General features: G+C 38.3%; 1 protein-coding gene across 1 annotated transcript in view; it reads right to left on the bottom strand.

Moving 5' to 3' along the window:
- LOC150077410 (cytochrome P450 3A24-like) overlaps positions 1 to 25449 on the bottom strand; it is a 330473-nt gene that overhangs the window by 87053 nt on the left and 217971 nt on the right. Inside the window, exon 9 of the mRNA XM_090385893.1 lies at positions 22405 to 22513. Coding sequence (XP_090242019.1) covers positions 22405 to 22513 — 109 coding nt within the window. The remainder of the gene's footprint in view (positions 1 to 22404; positions 22514 to 25449) is intronic.

Below are 25449 nucleotides of genomic sequence, written 5' to 3'. Positions count from 1 at the left end.
TAATACAATTATGGGCTGAATTGCAAAGCCCATTAGAGGTGAGGGAACTGTAAAGTAAAATGATTAAACAAATAAAATAAAAAATAAATATAGAAAATAAAAATAGGTGTTAAAGCTGTTATCAGATACGGATGGGCAAATTTAGAAAGGGTCAAAAACAGAGATAACAAAAGCATGGTAAAAGAATGTGCTAATTTTATTTTTTTTGTTTTTTTGGTTCATTTCACCTCTCTTCCACTGTTATGGACAAGTATAGAAATGCAGTTCCTGATACATGATTAGGTGTAGTCCCCTGATGAAATACCTACTGTTTCCTACTTTGATTTCGGTGGGCGGCCCCTGAAACAGGTGCTGAGGTCACAGGATGAACAGCACTAAGTTATTCTTATTAATTCTTATTACTTCTCCTTTATCTTAGCTCCCATCTTTTTCACCGTGACAGATTTCTGTTCAGTTCGCCCTTTGTTCTCCACAATTAGCATTACTAGTACCATAACGTTAGAACATTGCCTTTCATGACTACTAACTTATATAGCAATTATGGTCATTGGGTACTTTCTGCATAACAGTGTCCCAGGTCCATTATTATTAATTTTATTATTAATAATATCCAAAACCGTTGCTTCCTTCAAAACACAAACATATATATATATATACACACACTGAAAGGCCAGAATTCATGGGTTATCTGGTTCCTGGGAAATGTGATGGTGTCATCCCTCTCGCTAGTGGACGTTTGGAAGGTATATAGGTATACGGCATTCACGTAGACAATAATTCAATGTCAGTATGGATAAACGTCATAGTTAACTGATTTCAAAGAGGGATGATATGGGTGCCGACACATGGGACACTCTATCTCAGAGGTGGCAGAAATTGCACTATTCCTGTTCAACAGTATCAAGAGTGTATCGGGAATACGCGATTTCTGGAATATGGCCTCTAGTTCTAGAATAAGTCTAGAACTAAAGGCCATAATTTCAAGTTACAGGGAGGATATGTTTAGACTGGATTGCAGGAATTAGAAGGAATTAGAGTAGGAGAATTGCTTAACAAGTACAGGTCACTGTTGAAAAAAAGGCGTGCAATAGGGTTGAATTTGAAAGTGTCTGCAATTCTTCCCAGACACGATAGGAGGGAGTATATGATGAGAGCCTTGTCAATAAATTCGGCCCTGGAAAGATTGTGCAAGACTCAAGGGGTAGAATTTTTTTCAGCCTGGACTGTACTTGTTAACAGGAGAGATTGCTTCTACAGGGATGGGATACACTTAAATAGAAAGGGTGCAAGAATATTTGCTGATGCTATTGAGGCAGTGTTAGGTGGGTCGGAAAACTACTAGCTTGGGGGGAGACAAAGACGAATAGATTAACAGTAGCCACTGGCAGAGGTGAAAGAGATTCTTGCACTGCTTCTATTGGAATGAGCAGAAGCCTGAAAAACAAGATGCAGGATATTTCAGAGACTACCGGGAGTCATTGCGGTACAAGTAAACACATGGGTTGTGTTAGGGTAGCTAAGAATAGAAATAGGTGCATGTATACTTGCGTGTACACCAATGCTAGGAGTTTAGTAAATAAATTTGATGAATTTGAGGTATTGCTCAAAACATCAAAGGCAGATATTGTTGGGATATCAGAGACGTGGTGTCACACAAAAATAAGGAATGCAGAACTGGAATTTGGGGAGTACAACGTCTACAGAAAGGATAGACTGGATAGGAAGGGAGGAGGGGTTATGCTATTAGTTAAGAAATACATAAAATCCAAGGAAGTGAAACCAGTGGACATCGCTGGACAGTGCAGTGTTGAGTCAGTTTGGTGTGACATAAGCATTGGGATCTCACAATTGAGGGTAGGAGTGTGCTATAGGCCTAATGACTCTGATGAGTATAATAAGGAACTGTACAGGGAAATAGAGTGGGCCAGTAAATCAGAGAGTCTTATAATGGGGGATTTTAATTTCCCAGATATTGACTGGAATTTGGGGGCTGGTTACTCACACACTAGCAGGGCTTTTGTGGATTTATTGGATGATTGTTTTCTACATCAGCATGTTCGGGAGGAAACTAGAGGGAGGAATACTCTTGATTTGATTATCAGCAGTGATTCTTCATGCATTACGAATCTGCAGATAAATGAACCACTAGGTGCCAGTGATCACAGTGTGCTGAAGTGGGATTTACTCAAAGAGGTAACTACCATTAGGGGTAAAGGGAAGGGTTATTGCTTTCGTAAAGGCGACTATGATGGACTGAGACAGTATTTAAATTCTATACAGTGGGACCAACTGATGATGTTACCAACAGCAGATGCAAAATGGGAAGCATTCAAAGAACTTATCTTGGAAGCTACTAGGCTTTACATACCAACTAAGAAATATTGTTCAAGGTTTCGGCCTAAATGGATGTCAGATGAACTGATGAGGCATATGGCAGAGAAGAAACATGCATGGGATACATACAAATTAACACATGACACATAAGCCTATGATAGATACAAGTTGATCTGTAACCAAGTTACAAAGGAGGTTAGGCAGGCGAAGGCAGAGTACGAGAAATCTTTGGCAAGGGATGCAAAGAAAAACAGCAAAGAGTTCTTTACTTATGTAAACTCTAGAAGGAAGGGGATGAATCAGATTGGTCCACTTGATATCGATGGTTCAACTGTTGATGATCCTGCTCAGGTAGCTAACAAACTAAATGAATATTTTGCATCGACATTCACACATGAGGAGTTATTTAGCAAGGGGAAAGCCAGAGGTGTATTCAACTCTAGCAGTAAACTAGAGAATCTTGTAATAACTGAGAGTAAAGTGGAGGAGAAATTGTTGAAGATAAACACAAGAAAGGCACCCGGGGTGGATGGAATCTATCCAGTTATATTAAAGGAGGCAGCAAAGGAAGTAAGCAAACCCTTAGCCATAATTATGAGAGCTTCCTTGGACTCGGGGGGGGGGGGGTACCCACAGACTGGAGATGTGCAAATGTCACCCCAATTCACAAAGGAGGATCAAAGGCTGACACAAATAATTATAGACCTGTGAGTTTAACTTCTGTTCCAGGAAAATTAATGGAGGCACTAGTTAAAGAAGCACTGCAGGATCATTTAGATAAGACATCAGCTATAGCTCGGACACAGCATGGTTTTGTTAAGGGGAAGTCATGCCTGACCAATTTGATTGGATACTATGATGCAGTCACAAAGGAACTGGATGCAGGGAATAACTTTAATATTATATACTTGGATCTTAGAAAGGCTTTTGATACTGTTGCACATGGAAGACTGTTGCACAAATTGGAGCAGTGTGGCATTGGAGGCAAATTGCTGCTGTGGATAAAGGGGTGGCTGAGGAGGAGAAGACAGAGAGTGGTAATCAATGGACACTGCTCGTTGTGGACTAATGTTATTAGTGGAGTCCCTCAGGGCTCAGTGTTGGGTCCATTATTGTTTTCTGTATTCATAAATGATATTGATGAGGGTATATCAAGCTTAATGTCGAAGTTTGCAGACAATACAAAGGTAGGCAGGGTTGTCAAGGACACTACTGACACTATGCTACTGCAACAGGATCTGGAAAGGTTGAGCAGATGGGCTGAGAGGTGGCAAATGAAGTTTAACATTGACAAATGTAAAGTACTACACATGGGAAGCAGCAACCCCAGAGCAACGTATCAACTCTGTGGTACTACACTGACAGTGGTAGAGAATGACAGGGACCTGGAGGTGGTTGTGCAGGCAGATATGAAGTTCTCTGAGCAGTGCAGACGGGCTGCAAGAGTAGCTCATGGTGTATTGTCAATGATATATAGGAATTTTTCTAGAAGGGATAAGGAGGTGATTATTCCCTTGTATAAGGCAATGGTCAGGCCACACCTAGAGTACTGTATACAGGTCTGGAGGCCTCATTTCAAGAAGGATGTAGAGCTGCTGGAACGAGTACAGAGAGGTACAGGGCAACAAGATTAGTGAATGGAACAAAGGGGTGCTCTTACGAAGAAAGGCTTAAGTTTTGCAAATTACAATGTCTGGAGACTAGGCACCAGCGAGGTGATCTGATAGAGGTGTATAAGGCCTTGAATGGTTTGAGCATGCTCAATGCTGATGGGATTCTTCCTCTCGCTCAGAATAATCACCTGAGAGGGCATAAATTCAAATTGAGGAAAGACAGATGTAGGATAGATGTGCGGAAATTTGCCTTTAGCCAGCGGGTGGTTGGTTGGTGGAACAGACTTCCATCCCTTGTCGTGGAAGTTGATAGCCTAAATAAGTTTAAGGCTCAGCTGGACAGGTATTTTGAACGAACAGAGGGGTGAAGTGGAAGTGGTTTTTTTTTTTTTTTTTGGCTGATGCTGCATAAGCTTGTTTTCTTGCATCAAATGCCTCTACTAATGCTAATGCTAATGCTAATTAGTTTAGACTGCATTGTGGGGATTTTAGCCAGTGAGTTATAAATTATTAGAATAAGCTACCTACATGGGTGGTAGAAGCTGAAAGTTTGAGGAAATTCAAAGGTCAGCTGGATAATTACCTATGGGTGGAGGGAAATGCATAGGTTGTATTTCCTTTACTCTTATTAATTATTATGACGAAGGTAAAGAAAGCCTGCATGAGAACGACGAGAAATGTCAGATAACTTACGCGGAAAATTAGCTTCCCGATACAGCACTCTAGCGCTGCTCACTCAGTAAACAGACGGTAGGTGTTATCGGTCTGGAGCAAAGTCGATTACGATATATTGATTGACAGGTAAGCGTGTCAAACAATGTGCTGATTGGTGCGTGAAACACACGATAACATCAGTTTAGTATCATTTAGCAGCACTAATGGTGACTTGTCCTAATCGCACATGCCCTAACCTTTTTTCGCCATTACAGTATTTCGTAATGGTGAAAAAAGGTCAGGTTACCTCAACTTGAATCCCATGGGAGCTTGAACCCCTCATGAAGCGGAGGGGGTAACCTAACCTTTTTACTTTACAAGCAATCATAGTTAGAAATACATTCATAAAAAATAAATTTTTTTATGACTGTATTTTTATTTTCTTGTTCAATAATATGCCCTAATGGTGAAAAAAGGTCAGGTTACCTCCACTTGAATTTCACGGGAGCTTGAACCCCTCCCGAAATGGACGGGGTAACCTAACCTTTTTTTCTTTAGAATCATGGGTGGACTAGCACATAAACTGTTTATTAACAAAATATTAATTTTTTATTACTGTACTTTTATTTTTAAAGACACTTGTGCGGATACATACATATCATAACGTCAATCAGCATCTTAAAAGATTCATCGCTACTATTACCTGTTCACTGTTCATTACAAAACTATTATGCACCATTCTTTACTGGTAAATACACATCATAATGCCAACCAGTGACTACACAGTAGCTTGTCGTCTGTCGCGCCCACCACCAATCATTTCATCGTTTGCCACACCTACCTGTCAATCAATATATCCTTCTCGATTTCTGCTCCCGACCGATAACACCTACCGTCTGTTTACCAAGCAAGCAGTGCTAGAGTCTGGTATTGGGAAACTAATTTTCCAGGTAAATTATCCGACGTTTCTCGTCATTCTCGTGCAGGCTTTCTTTACCTTAGCCATTATTATTATTATTATTTTTAAATCTTATTATTATTATTTTATTTTCTGGCTGGTGCAGCATAAGCCATAGGCTTTCCTGTACCATGTGGCCATTGCTAATACTAATACTAAAAACAGCTCATCATGGACAGCGTTGTGGCGGAGAAAGATTTTCGATGAACACCTCCGAAACGTCTCCGCCAAGACCATCAGGTGATCAATAGCCTCAATAGGTTATGGGAGCCGCCGAACCACCAGAGTACATTGCTAACACCAAGACGCAGGACTTTACGCCTCAACTGGGTGAAAGAACATCGGCACTGGACTTTGGATGATTGGAGATGGGTCTCCTGGTCCAATGAGTCCCATTTCCAGTTATTTCATGTGGATGGGAAGGTGTATATCTGGCAGAAACTGCATGAAGCTATGCACCCATCATGTCAACAAGGGATTGTTCTGGTCAGTAATAGTCTGGGGCATGTTCAACTGTCACATTTGGGACCTCTGGTATGTCTCTATGCATCTCTGAACAGTCCAGGTTACTTGTCCATCCTTGCAGACCACCTGCATCCCTTCATGGTCCTTGTGCACTCACAGGGCAATGGATTATTCTAGCAGAACAATGCACCTCCCCACAGAGCCGTGGTGACCAGACTATGGTCCGAAGAGTATTCCACAGATTTTACCACCAGTGGAATGGCTTCCCTATTCACTGGACATGAACCATGTGGAGCATCTTTGGGATGTGGAAAGGTCTATCAGAAAGGTAATTCTGTCGCATTCATCCACCCAGGAATGCGAAAGAATTATGGACAGTGGTGCAGCAAGCATGGATGGAAACACCAGTGGAGCGCTTTCGTGAACTAGTGGACCCAATGCCTCGTCGTGTGACTGCCCTTATCCAGGCGAAAGGTGGGCCTCGCTGTTACTTAGGTAGGTATCCCATGATTTCTGTCCACTCAGTGTATATACACAGCATATTTACTTACTTATATATATATGGCATATACAGGGTGTTTCAAAAGTGATGGTCAATAATTTAAAGGTGAACTGTACAGATTGCAATATGCAAAAAAAAGCCTAGTAAACATGGGTCCTTAAGTGGATTGTTTTCGAGATATTGCACATTTCTAGTTAGGATCCACCACTGACAAGGTGAACTGTACAAAGCTGGGATCCACCACTGACTTGTTTGTTTAGATTAGGTTATGCTCATTCTCTCCCTTTCTCCTCTCTCAGTGCTCTGAGACGTAGCAGGCATACTAGTACTTGTCAAAAGATAGTCAACATGGAAAGAGGTTACAGCAACGAAGAGTATGCGGACATGCACTTCATGTATGGTAAAGCCAATGGCAGTGCACTCAAGGCAGCACGTTTATACCAATAAGCATTCAGCCCAAAAGGAGCACATTGTTGAGGAAAGGGTGTTAGAAAGAACAGAACAAAATCCAGGAATTTCGACAAGGAGGGTTGCTCTGCAAAAGCGTGTACTGAGTCATAGAAGTGTGTGCCAATTTTACATCACCAATTACTGTACCCCTACCATATCCAGCATGTACAAGGTCTCAGCAATACAGACTATCCTCCCAAAGTGAACGTCTGCCAGAGTATGCGACAGTGTGTCCTGAACCACTAATTTTAAACACTTTGTTCACTGATGAAGCGGGGTTTACTCTTGATGGTATTTTTAATTTTAATAACCGTCACATTTGATCCGATGAAAATCCTAATGCAATTCATGAGTCACGACATCAGCAACATTTCTCATTGAATGTCTGGGCAGGACTACTAGGAGACCGTCTAATTGGACTATACTTTCTGCCAAACAGGCTAACAGGAGAGCTGTACCTTCAGTTCCTGCAGAATGTTCTTCCAGACCTACTTGATGATGATGATGTTCCACTTCAGCAATGCCAGAACATGTGGTTTATGCACGATGGTGCACCGGAACAGTTTCCTCGAGTTGTGACTCGGTATCTAACTATAAGGTATGGTCAATGGTGGATAGGTAGAGGTGGGCCTGTAATGTGGCCTCCCAGATCACCAGACTTAAATCCTATGGATTTTTGTATCTGGGGTCATGTAGTGTACAGCTTGTAAAAATGTATTATCTTATGTTTAATAAAACCACCCTTAGCAAAGTATTCACTGCTTTTTGCTAAACTGTTGCTCCCATAGTCAGTGGCGGATCTTAACAAAAAATGTGCATTATCTCGAAAACGGTTCATTTGCAGCCCAATGTTCACTGGGACTTTTTTGCTTATTTGAGTTTGTACTTTTCACCTTTAAATTATTGACCACCATTTTTGAAACACCCTATATATTAAAAATAATAAAACTAAATATTGCCTAAGAATAAAATTCTAATAAATTTATTTTTTAATTTTCAGTAAATATTTTAATAACATTTTTATACAAACTTTCAAAAACCAGAAGGTATACACTGTTCATCTAAAAGAATCCAGAGGGTATATACAGTAAACCCCCGCTATTCGCGGTATCTGTATTCGCGGTTTCGTGTATTCGCGATCGCTGATTTAATATAAAATGAAACCTAAAAAAATGTGAATTTTAAAGCGCCATGAATATTTTCCGCCATAAAAAACATGGGCGTGGCTAAAATTATCTTTCCCGGTCAAAACAGCACTCAGTGGGTGGGGGGAGAGGGGTGACAAAATCACGAGCGTGGATGTTTCTCGCTAATCCTTGTTCAGTATGTGTTATGCGTTTGTCATGGAAGGTTTCGTCGTTTGCTTTTAATTTATGTTTATAAATTTATATGCTTACAAAAATGATAAATCTACCGTTTTGCAGTGTAAAACAGACTTTTTCGAGTGTGTTACCGGAAGAAAGTGACTTTATTGTGGACAAGTTCTTTCTAACCCATACAAAAATATGGCTACGAATAAAAAGAGAAATGTGAAAATATCAAAGAAGGTACATTAGTGAATAAAATTGAGTTATTAGACAAAATTTCTAATGGTGAAAGTGTCTCCTCAGTGGCAAAACATTATAAAATCAATGAGTCAACGGTACGATCAATCCAAAAATTGGAAGAAAAAATCCGCCGTAGTGTCCGTGAAAACGTGCTAATTGTTTCAAAAATTTGCTCTGTAACTCGTGATGTTAAATTAGAAAAAATGTAAAAAGCTTTAAATCTGTGGATAGAAGACCGAACTCAAAATAAAATGCCGTTAAGTTCACTCATCATTCGCGAAAAGGCAAAACTCCTTTATCAACACTTTAGCGAAACTGGTGATAGCGCTGGCGGGATGTTTTTTTTTTTGCTAGCAAGCAAAGGCGCTGGTTTGAAAGATTTGTTTGAAATTTCTAATAAATATTACATTTAATATTAAATTGTTTCTTATTTTCATTTCAATGCCATATGCTTGCATTTCACTACGTACTGTCTATGTACATAGTCATATTATGAAGGTACATATAATACATACATAGACAAAATATTAGACTAGTTTTTCTTATATATTTCATACTTTGGAATGGAACCCCTTTATTACTATGGGAGCCATAACTCAGTATTCGCGTTTTCAGTATTTGCGACATTTCTCAGGAATAACCCCCACGAATAGCGGGGGTTTACTGTATACTCTCCACTACAGCCCTGATTATACGACAATATTTTTAGCTATATGATCATATTTGTATTATTTTTTGTGTGCATATATATATATATATATATATATATATACCATGATTTTTTTTGTTTCTTTCCTCTTTCTCTACTCTCTTCTTATATTTCTTTATTCCTTTTCTTTGTCTTATATTTAACTTACATATATATAAAACATTAATAAGATTATGAAGAAAAATATAAAATTGCATGTGTACCCTGTATGCACAAAAGACATTTTATGTGTAAACATCTTTGATGGCCCCAACTAAATTTCGAACAGCTAGAACCAAAATCATGAATGATATAGTTTATGCTCACACCCACTGCTTACTCTACCAAATCAATGTTTGGAAGAGGTTAGGCCAATAGCCTAATTACCAATTTGATTGTAGCCATTCGTTGAATAGTATGATTGGAACAATACAACTATTTGTATTGTGGCTGTGTATGTTGGATCACGTTACTCTGTCATGCTTTGTCGCAAATTACACATGTAGCACTATGAGATCTGCAAGAAACGACAGTATCCATGCATAATAAGCTATCGAAACTATGACTTGGCTTGGAATCTCAATGAGTACAAGCACGAGATAGTAAAGCTGCACATTCCATTTTGCAATGAGGAAACAGAGATACTGTCAGAGATGAAATGCAAAAATCTACAATGGCAATTAAGAGCTCATACTAGATAGTAAATTGTATGAATCAGATTTGGTCATTTGCAAAACAATTGAAATATGTAAGATGATGTGTCAAGACAATGACGGCGGTAACTCTGATGAAGCATGTGGTAATGACCTGCATAGCCTTGTAATGCTACTGCGAGAAGAAGACCCCTTTCGAAACTTTTACAATCATCCAAACAGTGAGATGAATGAGCATCTAAAACTCACCGTGCTCGACCAACTCAGCACAATTGCAAAGAAATGTGAAAACTTGATGACCAACGAGGACTTCTGCAACTTAATGAGAATGGCCAATGACAAGCAAAAGATTCTACTCATACATGTAATTTGGAGTCTGTTATCTCCCAGTCGTGAACTAATTCAAATATTTTTGACTGGCCCAGCTGGTTGCAGAAAAAAGTTTATGATTCACCTCTTGATGGAAATATACAACCACTTCAGTAATACAGATGGGTACTGTAATGCCTACATTACATGAACTTCAACTGGTTAGGCTGAAGTGCATGTAACATAATGATCTTGGATATGCTCAGAGTTGGTTTATGCCAGCTCTGAGCACATCCAAGATCACTGCCCTCAAGATATCTCTGGTTATCAAAAGGTTTCTGCCACGGGTTGTTAGCCAAAGCGACCTAAGTGGTATGCATTGAATCATAAACATTTTTCTGCCACCAGCTGATTTATGCCAGCTCTGAGCACATTCAAGATCATCTCCCATGATCTCCTCTCCTGACTCCATTTTTATTTGTTATGAAACGAAATGACGTCATTTCCATGTCACAAAATCATGACAAATTTATTTTACTATCATCCAAAATTTAGTAGATGCCGCCAAAGATGTTTATACATCAAAAAGAGAAAACAAATAAGGAAAGAACACTAGACATAAGAGAGTGCATTAGCATAACCAACATGTTGCCTAGAACATAATGTAAATTAAATTAACACAGTAAGAATGATAAGCACTGCAAAAAGTGAATACAACTAAAACACATTGGAAAAAAATAGAATTTGGGGAGGAAGGGAGTATCAAGAAAAAGGATACTGCAGAAGGAATATGAACCTAAAATTTTGAACATATTAAATAGTGCGATGATAGCTTTCCCGGATTCAAATGTTTCACATGCTAGTATAGAATCTGTAAGTTGTAAGATAGTTGGAAACAAAGGTATAATGCGAGTAGGAGTAATCTACAGACCAGGTCATTGTGAAGATTATGACAAAAGCCGCTACAGGCAAATGGAATGGGCAAGTAAGTGTCAATGTCTTATTATGGGTGCTTTCAATTTGCCTCTAATCGATTGGAGTAAATGGGAAGGAAACTCAACATGGGGAACAAAATTTTTAAATTAACTAGATGACTGTTGTTTGTATCAACATGTCAGGGAAAGTACTAGAGAAAAGAATATCCTAGACCTCATCATCACCCATGAATCAGATGATATAACAGGGCTGACAGTAGAGGAACTAGTAGCAGGAAGTGATCACGGAGTTCTACGGTGGATGATGATGAGAGTGGCAGCAGTAGTAAAAGGCAAAGGAATGGGTTTTAATTTCAGAAAAGGAAATTACAATGCCTTAAGGTACTACATGGCCTCTATTAACTGGGTAGATACTGCACTGAGAATGAATACATTTGAACTGTGGCATGCTTTTAAAACATTAATCACAGATGCCTTAAATATGTATTTCCCATTAAAAAAATACTCCACGAGGAGGGTTCCAAGTTGGATGAATAGTGAAGTTGCCACATTACTTGAGCAGAAAAAGGTGGCATGGAAAGGTTACAGAGCAATAAAAAGTACTGAAGCCTATAACAGATACAAGATGATCTGTAATAGAGCCACAGAAAAGGTTCGACAGGCAAAGGCAGTTTATGAGAAATCACTAGCAAACAGAGTAAAGAGGAGGGGTTAAGGAATTTTTCACATATATAAATGCCAAGAAGAGCAGGACAAACCAGATCAGACCTTTAAGTAAGGGAAAGGTGATAGTATTAAATACACCAGCTGCCGTTGCAGATGAACTCAACATTTATTTTGCATCGATATTTACAAATGAAAAACCTTTTGTGGCAATGGGAAATTGTGGGAGCGAAGTTGAAAAATATGTAATTATTGATATTGAAATTTTGCAAGATTATTTAAGGAAAAAACATTCGAGCCTACAGGCCAGTAAAGCTCCTGGAGTTGATGGAATATATCCTATAATCTTAAGGGAGGCGGCAAGTGAGAGCATTGAACCATTGAGGCATGATGTCTAAATTTGCAGATGACGTTAAAATTGGTAGAGCAGTAAATAATCACTGTCAAGCTGAGCTTCTTCAGAGAGACCTAGATAGACTTCAGGAATGGTCAGAAAAATGGCAGCTATGCTTTAATCCAACAAAGTGTAAGGTATTACACCTGGGAAACAGTAATCCCAAAATAACTTATTCACTTGGTGGAGTTCAACTAAACCCAGTACTGGAGGAAAGGGACTTGGGTGTTACGATATGATCAGACATGATATTCTCTGAGCATTGTAAACAGGTTGCAAGGAAGGCCCATGGTGTTCTATCGATGATCTATCGAACTTTTGCAAGTAGAGATAGGGACGTGATAATCCCATTATATAAGGCTTTTGTTACACCACACTTGGAATACTGTGTTCAAGTATGGAGACCGCACCTACAAGAAAGACATCAAGCTTCTTGAAAGAGTGCAAAGACGGGTAACTTGCCTGGCGAGATCGGCAAAGGGGCGTCCTTATGAAGAAAGACTTCGAATGTGTGGGTTGCAGAGTTTGGAAACTAGACACCTTAGAGGAGATTTGATTGAGGTGTTTAAGGCTCTGAGAGGCATCAGTAAAATGAATGAGGACAAAATTTTCAAGATTATAAATGATGCTAGAACTAGGGGACATAAATTCAAGTTATGGGGGGAAATGTTTAGATTGAACTGCAGGAAGTTTTAATTTAGCCAGCGAGTTATAAATTATTGGAATAAATTGCCTACATGGGTGGAATATATATTTGGGGAAATTCAAAGGTCATCTGGATAGTACCTTTGGGTCAGGGAAGCGCATATGATGATAGGTTTAATTTCCTTTTCTTTTATTAATTATTATTATTTATATATATATATATTTTTTTTTTATCATTGTTCTATTCGGGGTTTTTTTTTTTTTTTTTGGCTGGTGCAGCATAAGCCATAGGCTTTCTTGCACCATGCGACCATTACTAATACTAATAGAAGGCAAGTGTAGCCTAAATTTACAAGCTAATAAAGGACAAATTTTGACTGGCACCCTCTAGATAACACCAAGGCAAAATAATGTGAAAAATCATGAAGAATATACCATAAACTATCCACAACATAAATAAATTAAATAACAAAATAGAAAACAAATAAACAGAGGCCTATCTCCTCAGAAGGCCACAGGATAACAACCGTCATGGAAATTACTGCAATTCAAATGTTATACAAATTCATGCAGAGAACAGCAATTGACAAACTATAGCAGGCTCACCAATGCAATAGAATTGCAAAACCATGGCCCTAAATGCAGTAAAGAAATAAAACCAAGGAAGCTTAAGCATTTACACAGAGCAAAGTCAAACTGCCAACAAGAGATTAAAGAGGAGTGTATCAACAAGAAATTAAAAATAAACTTAATATAGATGGCATACGAAAGACACCATCTATAGTATTTGATTGTTTGCACAAACTTCAGTTTGGTGTTGTGGAAGCTGGTATTTTAAATAAATTTAAGAAGAAATAAGAAAGGTGATGGGGAAGTGTTTTTTTCATTTTAATTTATTTATTTTTGGCTGATGCTGTATAAGCTTGCTTGGTTGCATCTTTTACTGATACTAATACTGATAATAATAATACCAAATTTAAAAAATTATAGAAGTACAATAGTGTAACTGATATATTTGAATTGCACTTTGATATAAACATTTCAAGAGTTGCAGTTGCCTGTAAAGGGGACAACTGATTTACAATGCGACACTGAAATAAAATAAAATTTTGAAAAGAGATATGATGAAATTGGAATTTACAAGAAATACCTTGGAAAATTAGTCATTATTTCTGGTAACAGTTTTCTTTGTGAAAACTTAAATTTGATATGCATAATTGTTCAATTTCACTGGAAAATCTGTTGAGAGCTACCACTACTATAAAAATTAAAGCAGACATCGGCTTTTGTAGCAGATGAAACTTTCTAATGAAAATGTGAAATTTTTTTACATTCCTTGAGTGGCCCCAGAATAATTTCTGTTTTCAGAGATGGTTTACTACAGTTATTTGAGTTGCCAGGCTAAAAATAACAGATACTAGATTATTGGTAATATTTCAAATTACCAAACAATACTATTTTGACCTATAAAAGGTCACTGTTATTTGTTATTTGGTTTTTAGGAACATTAGCACTTAAGGCCATATTGCTCCAGGGATGTGCGGTGGTCATTCCCTGACCTTTCCACATCCTCCATATTTGGTGGTCACGGGCTCGAACCCAGGTCTAATCAAGAAGCATGTGCTACGCGCTGCTCCTCCTGCCCACCATGCTACGGAGGTGCCCAAAGGGTCACTAAGTCAGAAAGTTATGCATTCATCATGAAACTAATAAAGATTTCCATTCAGATTAGTTGTTGTTTGTTGTTGTTGTTTTGGTTTTTTTAGGAGCATTAGCAACTAAGGCTCTGGGATATGTGGTGGTCATTCCCTGACCTTTCCGCATCTTCCGTATTTGGTGGTGACGGGCTCGAACCCGGGTCTAATCAAGAAGCATGTGATATGCACTACTGCTCCTTCCCACCTGGCTACGGAGGCGCATTCAGATTAGTGATATTGATGTAGCTGATATTCAGTCACATCAATCTCATTGAAGAGGTTTGCAGATGATACAAAGGTTGGCAGGGTGATTAATGACAGTAATCAAGGTAAACTACTGCAACAAGATCTAGAAAAATTAGGCAGATGAGCTGAGAAGTGGCAGTTTTAAGTTTAACATTGACAAGCAAGTTCTGCAAGGTACTGCATATGGGTAGCAGTAATCCCAGGTTAACATACCAACTGTGTGATACTGCACTCAATGTAGTGGAAAATGAAACAGACTTGGGAAGGAGGGTGAGTAACTGTACAGTCAGATATGACGTTCTCTGAGTAGCACAGACATGCTATTAGGAGAGCTCATGAGGTTTTGTTAATGATATACAGAAACTTTGCTAGCAGGGATAAGAAAGTGTTATCCCTTTGTACAAAGCAATGGTTAGGCTGCATCTTGGATACAATATACAGGCCTGGAGGCCTGATTTTAGGAAGTTTTGCTGGAAAGGGCAACAAGACTGGCAAAGGTGCTATTACCAAGAAAGACTTCAGTTCTGTAAATTGCAGAGTCTGGACACTAGGCACCTGCAAGGAGATCTGATTGAGGTGTTTAAGGACACATATTTGAAACAATTCAAACTATTAACATTGCAATTGAAGACCAAGTCAATACATGATGCGTGCGTAGTAGATTTTGTAAGATCTGATGTGAGTTTAAGATCGAATGTTGATTTCATGAAGTTGAGGAATGGAGCATTTTCAGGTTTCTTAACGTCAATGTTTAAATCACCCACTAAAATTATTGGGATCTTTTGAAAGTTGAATTTCCTTACAACTTTAGGTGTCTCCAAACTTTGGCATATAAATCACTAAATTGGATATTAAAAAAACTTTAATCTGTTCTAATGTTGAATTAGGTGAGATGTAGAATGTTACAAGCAAAGTCTTCTGTCCATTTATTTCAACTTCAGCTGCACAAATGTCACCACAATTATCTGTACCAGTCATTTGCTGTAGCGAGTCTGCATCCACAGTAATAAGAATATGTGGTGTATATATTGTTGATTTGACTTTATTGTACATCGTAACCCCACCAGATTGCACAGAAGGTCTTTTGAATTGTGCGAAACGTTTTTATCCTCGAACATCAACATTTTCATCGTTTTCAAGCCATGTTTCATTTCATTCAAAGATATTCGATTCCATGAGAATTGGATTGGTCGCAATGTTTTCGCTATGAAGTTTCAAACTCTGTGTATTCGACAATACCATTCTGTAACTCAATGAAGCAACTTGATCCCAAAATTTTAATGCAGCTGTAGAGAGTGTTTCCAAACGATGGTTATTCAAATGTTTCAATTCAGTTCAAAGATCTTGCATCTTAGGTGCATTACAACTGCAATCATGGTAGAATGTAAAGTCATCTTTCTGATTTCTGCTGTACAGACCATCGATGCTTCTAACTCTCAACAATGCAATGTATACAAGTTGCTGTTTGAGAATCTTATTGTAATCGAATACGATTTCTTTAAAAGTTCCACCCTGAGATTTATGAACCATCATGGCACAAGCTTCAACCAAAGGAAATTGGATTCTTTTGCATTTGAAAGATACTGTGGCAGAACTGTTAAAGATACTGTGGCGGAACTTTACAGCATGTTGAGAATTCCATCTCAACATGCTGTAAAGTTCTGATCACTCCATTGACCAAACCATCTTCAACATCGATGTTTGTAGTGATCATGTAAGGTTTTCCGGTCGATAGATGCAATACGTATGGCAAACCTACGGTTTCTGCTACACTTATTTGATGGAGTTCTGTTCACATACTAGTCAACTGTTCATGACTCTTGTAACGTGAAGCGATCATCGACTGTACAATCGATGGTGGTGTTTCCTTCCAATGCTTCAGCGTTATATTGAACAATATTGTTGTTACGATGAAACAAACAAACAGCATTTGGTACTTGTTCCATGATGAAGTCTCGTGTTCTAAATTGACTTTCGATTAACTTCTTTTCTTCAATGTCTAATGTTTCACCATTTCCAATATTAGTTATTATGCCGGAAAATACAACATCACCCTGTCTCATCACTTGAAACAGTGAAAAGAAACTGAGAGACTGCCACAAAATTGCACCACCGATGGAATTCTTATGAAGCTTGAATATTTGCCTTGCATTCACTGGCAGCAACTGACGCAAATCTCCACAAAATATGATATCTAAACCAACAAACTCTCGACTGAATTCTCTGGTGATCTCTTACAGTCTGGAGTTGATCGTTTGCAAAATGTCAGCTCTGATCATGCTAACTTCATCAATGACTACTGCTCGAACATTTTGAAATGCATTACGATAGAGGTGCAAAGTTTCTCGAGCAAGACTAACATGTATTTGCATCATATCAACTTTGAATGCCGAATGAATTGTAGTACCATTGATCACTATGGCCGCCGTCCCTTTCAACGCGCAGGTGACGAATGCGTTGTTAAGCGAGTTGTGCACCTGACAAGCAATTTTAAGTTTCCATTATAATTTTCAAGGTAAACGTCTTGCCACAGCCTGCTGGGCCAGTAAAGAATATTTGAAGTGGTGTTGTGTTAGCTCGATCTGTTATTCAATGTATAACTTCAAGAATAAACTTGCATTGTTCTCTATTCGTCATTCGAACCAACTTGCAGTAATCATCACTGGTCATGACATTATCTCACCGACGTACCACAGCAGATAGCGAGTTTGCCGAAATCATTTTAATATCATCATTGTTCTTTTGAAATCTGTTACTAGCATCCTCTGCAATCCGACTTTGAACATATTCCTCGCATTTTGCTTGAACATCCTCTTTATCATCCATTTCAATGTAAAGTTTTCTACAATACTCTAACGTTTTGTCAATATTGATGTCCGACTTTTTCTTTTGCAGCAATTCATAAAGTACTCTTCATTTTCATCGTATATCTGAAGAAACTTGTTTGAATCTAAGATATTAACCATTTCATTTTCGAAAGGCCAGTAAAGTAAATCCATCTCACGTTTATACTCTGCCAGTTCAGACATTTCAGAGTGACAATACCTTATGACTTGCATGTTTTCTAGGTTTACATTGTCCCTTCACAACATTGTATTTCACTGCAAAATCAGCCAAGCAAAGCTGACCGAGCTCTCCCTCTTTTGGTCTTTTCTCATATTTCTGTCGGTAGAATCATCATTGAGATTTTCTTTGGCCATTCACTTCTTGCTCTTCTTACTTTTCTGACGCCTGTGAGGCCAAGTAGTTGGAATGTACACAACTTCCCCACTAGCCTCAGACACTGGCTGATGAAGCAAATACCAAGCTGCCTCTTGCAAACTCATTTCAAAGCTGTTAACATTTTAATGCTAATGCGTTTTAACAAGTCAGTGTAGTCCTGATCTGGACACGCTTCTTGCAATTTGAACAACTCTTGATGCAAACAGCTTATGCCTCTGTTGGTTTTGTTAACATATTCTACAACGTATGATGCACATGAATGTTCCTTGAGTATGAACTGTAAATCAATGTTTGAATTTAATATGCCAGCTATCCAAGGATCGAAGGTATTCGTCTTGTCAGTCCTGATCGAATAACATCCAAGTAAGTTTTCATATCCAACTTGTGCTCGTCTAAAAACTGCTCAAGTGTATCATAATGTTTCTCTTCGAGATCTTTCTTATATTGCTGAAAATTTTTCGAAACTTGAACATCAATTGTCTTCGGTATTAAAACTCACGTTTAATCCATAGGCCAATATGGAATAGTGAATCTGCATCGATCATCATTCTTCTGGAAACAAGTAAATGTATGTTTGTGCACTTGATTTGATAAGACATCAGAAGATTCAGAGCATCGACGCTGCACAATTCATCTATTATTTCTAGTCTTTGGCATATCTTCCGAAACCAATTCTTTAGGATCATTTTGTAGCCACAGCAAAATGAGAGCATGCAGACTGCCATGATGCTGGAACTCTATACATGTGAAGAAATCGATTACTTTGAATTTACCAAAAGGATTGTACCTTTTCGATTGCAGTATATGCACTATAACGTCAACTAGCTTATTGAAGTATGTTACACAGCAGGGCTGTTTTAAGAACTCTTGGGCCCCCCGACGAATTTACAAATGTGGCCCCTATTCAGTTTAAATTTTGTTTTAAATTTTTTCTGGGTCTCCCTGTTGCATTCCTAACCCTATGTATTAAAAGAGCTACTGGAAATTATGCTCCATCACAGAGGAGCCTTTTAAAAAAATATTTAAGATCCACAAGTGAAACTCCCAGTAGGCCAAGGCCCCAGGTGTCCGCCAGGTGCGCCCATGCATTAAAACGACCCAGTACACATTACTGGATCCTCATTGACTAGCTTTGTATGCTGCAATGCTGTCGATTCTTTCATTGGATCATCAACTTCTATATCTTCACTACTGTTTAGTCTGTGAAGTGTTTTAAAGAGGTGTGGCCAGCAAAAGTATGTTGCACTCAATGTTAGAAACATTGAGTGCAATTTTCATCACCATGAAAATAAGCGTAAAATTTTCATCACCATAAAAATTTTACGCTTAAGAGTAGTAACGCCACATCATAGAATATGATGTGGCATTACTCCTCGGCGATCTTTTCATCTTATTTCGTTAGTTGCCATCATAAACGGAGTAACATGTAATCCATCTTTAAATTTACGTGGATGGCCTAAGTATATCACTCGAAAGGACAGTTCCTTAACATGTTCATCGTAAACTATCGCCCTCGGTTGATTGTGTTGTCCAGGAGTAATTGCAAGATATCTGTCTTCATCCCAAAGTAAAGTGTGTTGCTGTGCTATAAATAATTCGATGTCACTTTCAGATGACGCAATCTTCTCTACATTGTTTACTTGTTCACTATTGGTAACTCTCGATGAAACTGTAGCAAGCAACTGACGATGAATTGTGATGTTATAACGTTTGTACAGAGGAGTATTAATTAAATACCTTAACCACGATTTGACCATTTCTTTTCTCGCATATCCTTGCAAGTCAATTTAATAATCAAATGCTTCTTGATGTAAACGTTGGATGCATAATCTTTGTGTCTAAAGCATGAGGCAACTCTGTAACCATATTATTCACATCGACTGGAATATTTATGACTTGTCCGATGATACCATAACTGCCAGTTTCATATCGCAAACGTCGAATCTGCATGAAAGGCAATCTAGCTGAAACCAACCATTCACTTATACAATCGAGCGGCGGTTAATTCAATGGAAATGGATGATATATGAAGATGTTGGGCTTGGATAACGATAGTACATTTCCCAATTCTAAGTTTGTGAAGTACGTATTAAGCATAAACGATGCCACATTCTCTGCTTCTGGAAATTCATCTTCAAGAATTTGTATATAGTTTGGCTTCGGTAATCTCAAATCATTCTGAAACCACAGTCTGTCACAAACACTGTAGACATACCTGAATGAGTTGTTCAAAAATGTTCTTTCAAATTCTTTTGAACTTAACGTATAACACTTTTGACAATCTTCATTCTCTGATTGCACTGTTCTTTTCAATGCTGATGGCCGGACATCTGCCTCTAATTGATCTTGCTCACGTTTATGCTTATGACTCTCTCTCTTGCATTCTGCCGCGACTTTAGCACTTGCTTTTCAATGTTAGATTCGTGATTTTGTTGAAATGTTTGAACATGTTTAGTTGATGTAACTTTCGGCATCATCACAACTTAACTAAATGAAACACAACCGCACTGCTCGACAAATGCGAAGTAATCGAATGAAGTAGTTACTTTAACGAGTTGCTCAATTCTCAAAAACTAAAAACCTGATTTGAAATCTAGTTATTTATCCTTGTAGAGCTCTCAAAGGGGCAACAATTTTGTTGCTTACTGTTTTTATCTAACATTTATTGTTTTCAAGATATTGCAAAAACTTTAAAATGCTAGAATTTTTCAACTCTCTCAATTTTGCATCACTATTACTCGAGAACCATACGAGCTACATCAAAACTTTCATAGATGTAAAAACTACATTCCCTACTGAAAAATTTTGTCCCTTACTGTTTATGTCTATCTGTCATAGTTTAGAAGTTATTGAGAGTGAAAGTAACCGAGGCGCAACGGCACATGACCAAAATGTGAACTTTAGTTTTTTCGAAAAAAAATTATATTAAATATCAAAATTTCTAATTTTTTCTTGCACATCTATGGCATTATATACCTGACAAAATAAGTATAAATTGTTATACTAGTCTATTAGTTTTGGAGATATAACAGCAGTTAGATGTTTCACTTTTTGTGACAGCCTGAGTGCCATAGGGTACCCCCAGCATAGATGTTATTCACATAAAAAAAAAAAAAAAAAAATTCCATTTCTACTGTCATTCAAAGCCGAACACCTCAATCAGATCACCTCACAGGTGCCTAGTCTCCAGACACTGCAATTTGCTAAACTGGAGCCTTTCTTGATAAGACCACCCTTTCATTCCCTTTGCCAATCTCACTGCCCTTCTCTGTACCTGCTCCAGCAATAGTTCTACATTCTTCCTAATATGATGTCTCCTAACCTGCATGCAGTACTCAAGATGTGGTCTGACCATTGCCTTATATAATGGGATAATCACCTCCTTATTCCTGGCAAAATTCCTGTATATCATTGACAAAATGCCATTAGCTGCCCTGGCAGCCTGAATTTCATATCTGAATGCATAATTACCCTTGGTTCTTTTCATTTTACATTACCCCGTGTATATTACCAGCTGCAGCTCTACTTCTGCTTCATCACACCAATGGATGGATGTGTATTCAACAGCGAGCAGGTGAACAGCTGCAACCAGACTGAAAAAGTTGGATGAAAACAGGCAGGTAGTGGTATCATGGTTTGGTGGATGTTTTCACGGGCATCACTGGATTCCTCCATCCCACTGAACACCCCCCCTTACCACCAGATCCTCTCTCGGCATTGTTTCAGACCAAGTTTTGCTCTACCTAGGGACCATTTATCTATATGGCATTGGACTCTTTCAACAGGACAACACCCATGTCACAATACACACAATGTACAGGAATGGTTGAAGGATCATATTCAAGCACTTTGTGTGTACCCTGGCTACCAAATTCCTCTGACATCACTCCCATCATACATTGTGTAATGTGGTGGATCGTAATATTCGGCAGTCCATACCAGTGCCTTGCTTTGTTGCTCAACTGCAGGATGTCCTTCTGTCCAGCTGGTCCAGGATACCTAAAGACACTTTCCACGGCCTTGTGAAGTCAATGCCAAGCTGGGTGCAAGCAGTTATCAAGGCAAAAGGCAGCCCAATACACTATTACGTAGGTAGTCATTATGTATTGGCCCATATGTGTATAGGAAATGTTTATAACATAACTTTTAGGTAAGTTTAATACTTTCTTTTATAGTTTAAGACTTCAATTCTGTGACTTAGTAAAAGTTCTAAATATTATGTCTAAATTACCAATAAAATTGATGGATGTTATGTCCAGTAAAATAAAATATTCAAATTAGAATAAATGTGAGATTTTTTACATTTAAGAAATAACAACAGAACACCAGTTCTGTATCCCAGCATACCTCCTCAATATTAATTGTTTGAGATGGTATCATGAATATTAAACTGTGAGTACATTATTTGCAATGCTTCACTCATCCTTACCTCATTTTGAAGAATCTCACCTATCTCTTTGTGAATCTTATCTTGAATATCAGGATGATGAACTAAAAGATGACTGGTAAATGCTAAAGCTGTACTTGTGGTTTCATAACTATAAAATTTGAAAATTAATGAAATATATTAAAAATAAATGTGCTTAAGAATAATTATTTGTAAGAAACATGATTCTCTTTGACTAGATAAATTAATTAAAATTTTAACATATCATTAAGAGACCAGTAGAGTTAAAATATTAGCAAAGGTAAAAAAAAAAAAAAAAAAGAGAGAGAAAACTATCAACGAACTGCAGAAACTGCACAAACTGTTTTCCAGTATAGCACTGACTGATCTCAATTTTCCTGTCAATCAATCATTTTAATCTATGATGCTACGGTGTGTAATGCTCAATCAGTTTACTGTCTGTAATCCTCTCGTGTTAATAAATTTACCATTTTTTTTTTTTTTTTTTTTTTTTGTTATTTGTTGGCTTCTGTGGCCATAATGCAACTCCCAAACTTTTTGCACTACTCTGATCCAAGCCAGAGGCGGGATTCAAACCCACGACCTTGGGTTGCCAGGCAGGTACTTTACCCACCCGGCTAGCCCGGTTGGCTTACCATCTCCTACTCCCACCTCTCACTCAATTAGTGGGTCACATAAGTTTATTTAACTTAAGTTAACAGGAGAGGATGCTCCACAGTGATAGGATACAATTAAATAGAAAGAGTGTACGAATATTTGCTAATGCTAAAATTGTATTTCTATTTAATTGTATCCCTTCTACAGTGATGGAATACAATTAAACAGAAAGGGTGGCAAGAAAATATGCTGATGCTATTCAGGCAGTGTTAGATGAGTCGGAAAACTGCTAGCTTGGGGAGAACACAGACTAATACATTAATAATAGCCACAGATAGAGGTGAAAGTGATTCTTGCACAGCTTCTATTGGAATGAGCAGCAACTTGGAAAGCTTTCTTGTATTCACTGTTTTCACTGAGCCAATATGAAATGAATTTGAGACCACACTGTAAAATATGAGCATCAGAGACTGAATCGATAACCTTGTAGATTTTAATGTCACCAGCAAACATTTGCCATCTGACATCAAAGATTTGGAGCACTCTCATGAGGTTACTGAGATATAGAGTATACAGCCCAGAGGAGAGCCCTGCGGCACTCTACAAGAAAGAACAGTGAAGGTAAAGCCCTTCAAGAATGACAATTGGTGTCCTGTTATTCAACAATTGAATTATAGTCAAATAAAGGTGGTAACACTCCATAAGACAATAACTTAAAGTTGAATCCGCTGAACGAGAAGTTTTTTAGCCATATTTAGCCGCTTTATTGAGCAACTGATACATCAAATTATTTTCTGTAAGTAGCTTATAGACCTAGTGAGGATCGTTAGTTTATTGTGAATGGAGACAGCGAGATTTGGAAGTAATACTTAAGTGTCCGTAGATTTACTGTTCGTAACTTGCGCCACTGTTATACGATACAAAGTATATCCCGAACTAGATAGCGTTAGCTTAGTATAGTATAGTATATAATATAATATTGTCAATTAATCAGCAAAATCTACTAATTTTGTTAAACTTCGTTGTCAATTAAATTGCACTTTTAACTAAATACATATAACGATTTAGATTACAAACGAAACATAATTAATTAATACATAACTTGATACGGAAGTTATATAAACAGAACACGTAGATAATATTTGATACTGAAAAATATATATAGTGTTATAACTGTGTTGGGATAACGTTTAGGGTTATAATTTTGTACAGAAATTTAAATTTTATTGAAATTAAATTGAAATCATGACTCAGACCAGAGCAGCAAAGCAAAAGGCTAAAGCTAATGGCAGTGCTGTGGCTCAGAGGAGAACTGAGGGGGAGCAGTTGCCCTCTGAATCACAGCCTTTTAAAATGCACTGCTTGCATGATGTTTGCGGAGCAATCGGGTACGGGACATGATATTGCCATGGGGGATGTCTTTGTGTGTGTGCGATGCAAGGAGTGTAACAAAATCAGGCGACAACTCAGCGTTGTTATGGGCCTATATGAGAGCTTGAAGGACAGGGTGGATGCCCTCGAAGGATTTAAAGTGAGGGGCCCATTAAGCTCTCAGCTGCCCACATCAACGCCAGAGCTTGCACTTGGTCATCACGCAACACAGCGGCAACCCCCAGGGCAGAATGCGCTGGTCCCACAGGAACTAGTAGTAGTTGGTGACTCTATTGTCAGGGAAATGGGTAACATGCTTTGTAAAAAGGATAGGTGGAATAGGACCAGGGTATGTCTGCCAGAGGCAAAGGTTGATGACGTGGAGCAGATATCACCTTTTAAGGGCACAAAAGGTGATATAGTTGTACACGTTGGCACTAATGATATTAAGAGTAGGAGACAGGCAGAATTACTTAACAAGTACAGGTCACTGTTGAAAAAAAGCCGTGAATTAGGGTTGAATTTGAAAGTGTCTGCAATTCTGCCCATACACGATAGGAGGGAGTATATGATGAGAGCCTTGTCGATCAATTCGGCCCTGGAAAGACTGTGCAAGGCTCAAGGGGTAGAATTTTTTACAGCCTGGTCAGTACTTGTTAACAGCAGGGACTGCTTCTACAGGGATGGGATACACTTAAATAGAAAGGGTGCAAGAATATTTGTTGATGCTATCGAGGCAGTGTTAGGTGGGTCGGAAAACTGCTAGCTTGGGGGGATACAAGGACTAATAGATTTACAGTAGCCACTGGAAGAAGTGGAAGTGATTCTTGCACTGCTTCTATTGGAATGAGCACAAGCCTGGAAAACAAGATGCAGGATATTTCAGAAACTGCTGGGAGTCATTGCGGTACAAGCAAACACATGGGCTGTGTTAGGATAGCTAAGAAAAAGAACAGGTGCATGTATACAGTAAACCCCCGCGAATAGCGGGTGTTACGTTCCTGAGAAATCCCATGAATACCGAAAGCGCGAATACTGAGTTATGGCTCCCATAGTAATAAAGGGGTTCCATTCTAAAGTATGAAATATATAAGAAAG

The sequence above is a fragment of the Mastigoproctus giganteus genome, chromosome 12 (assembly GCF_048544385.1).
Source record: "Mastigoproctus giganteus isolate SK-2022 chromosome 12, ASM4854438v1, whole genome shotgun sequence".
Classification (NCBI taxonomy): Eukaryota; Metazoa; Arthropoda; class Arachnida; order Uropygi; family Thelyphonidae; genus Mastigoproctus; species Mastigoproctus giganteus.
The sequence above is the reverse complement of the archived record's forward strand: the minus strand, read 5'-3'. Positions and strand labels throughout refer to the sequence as shown.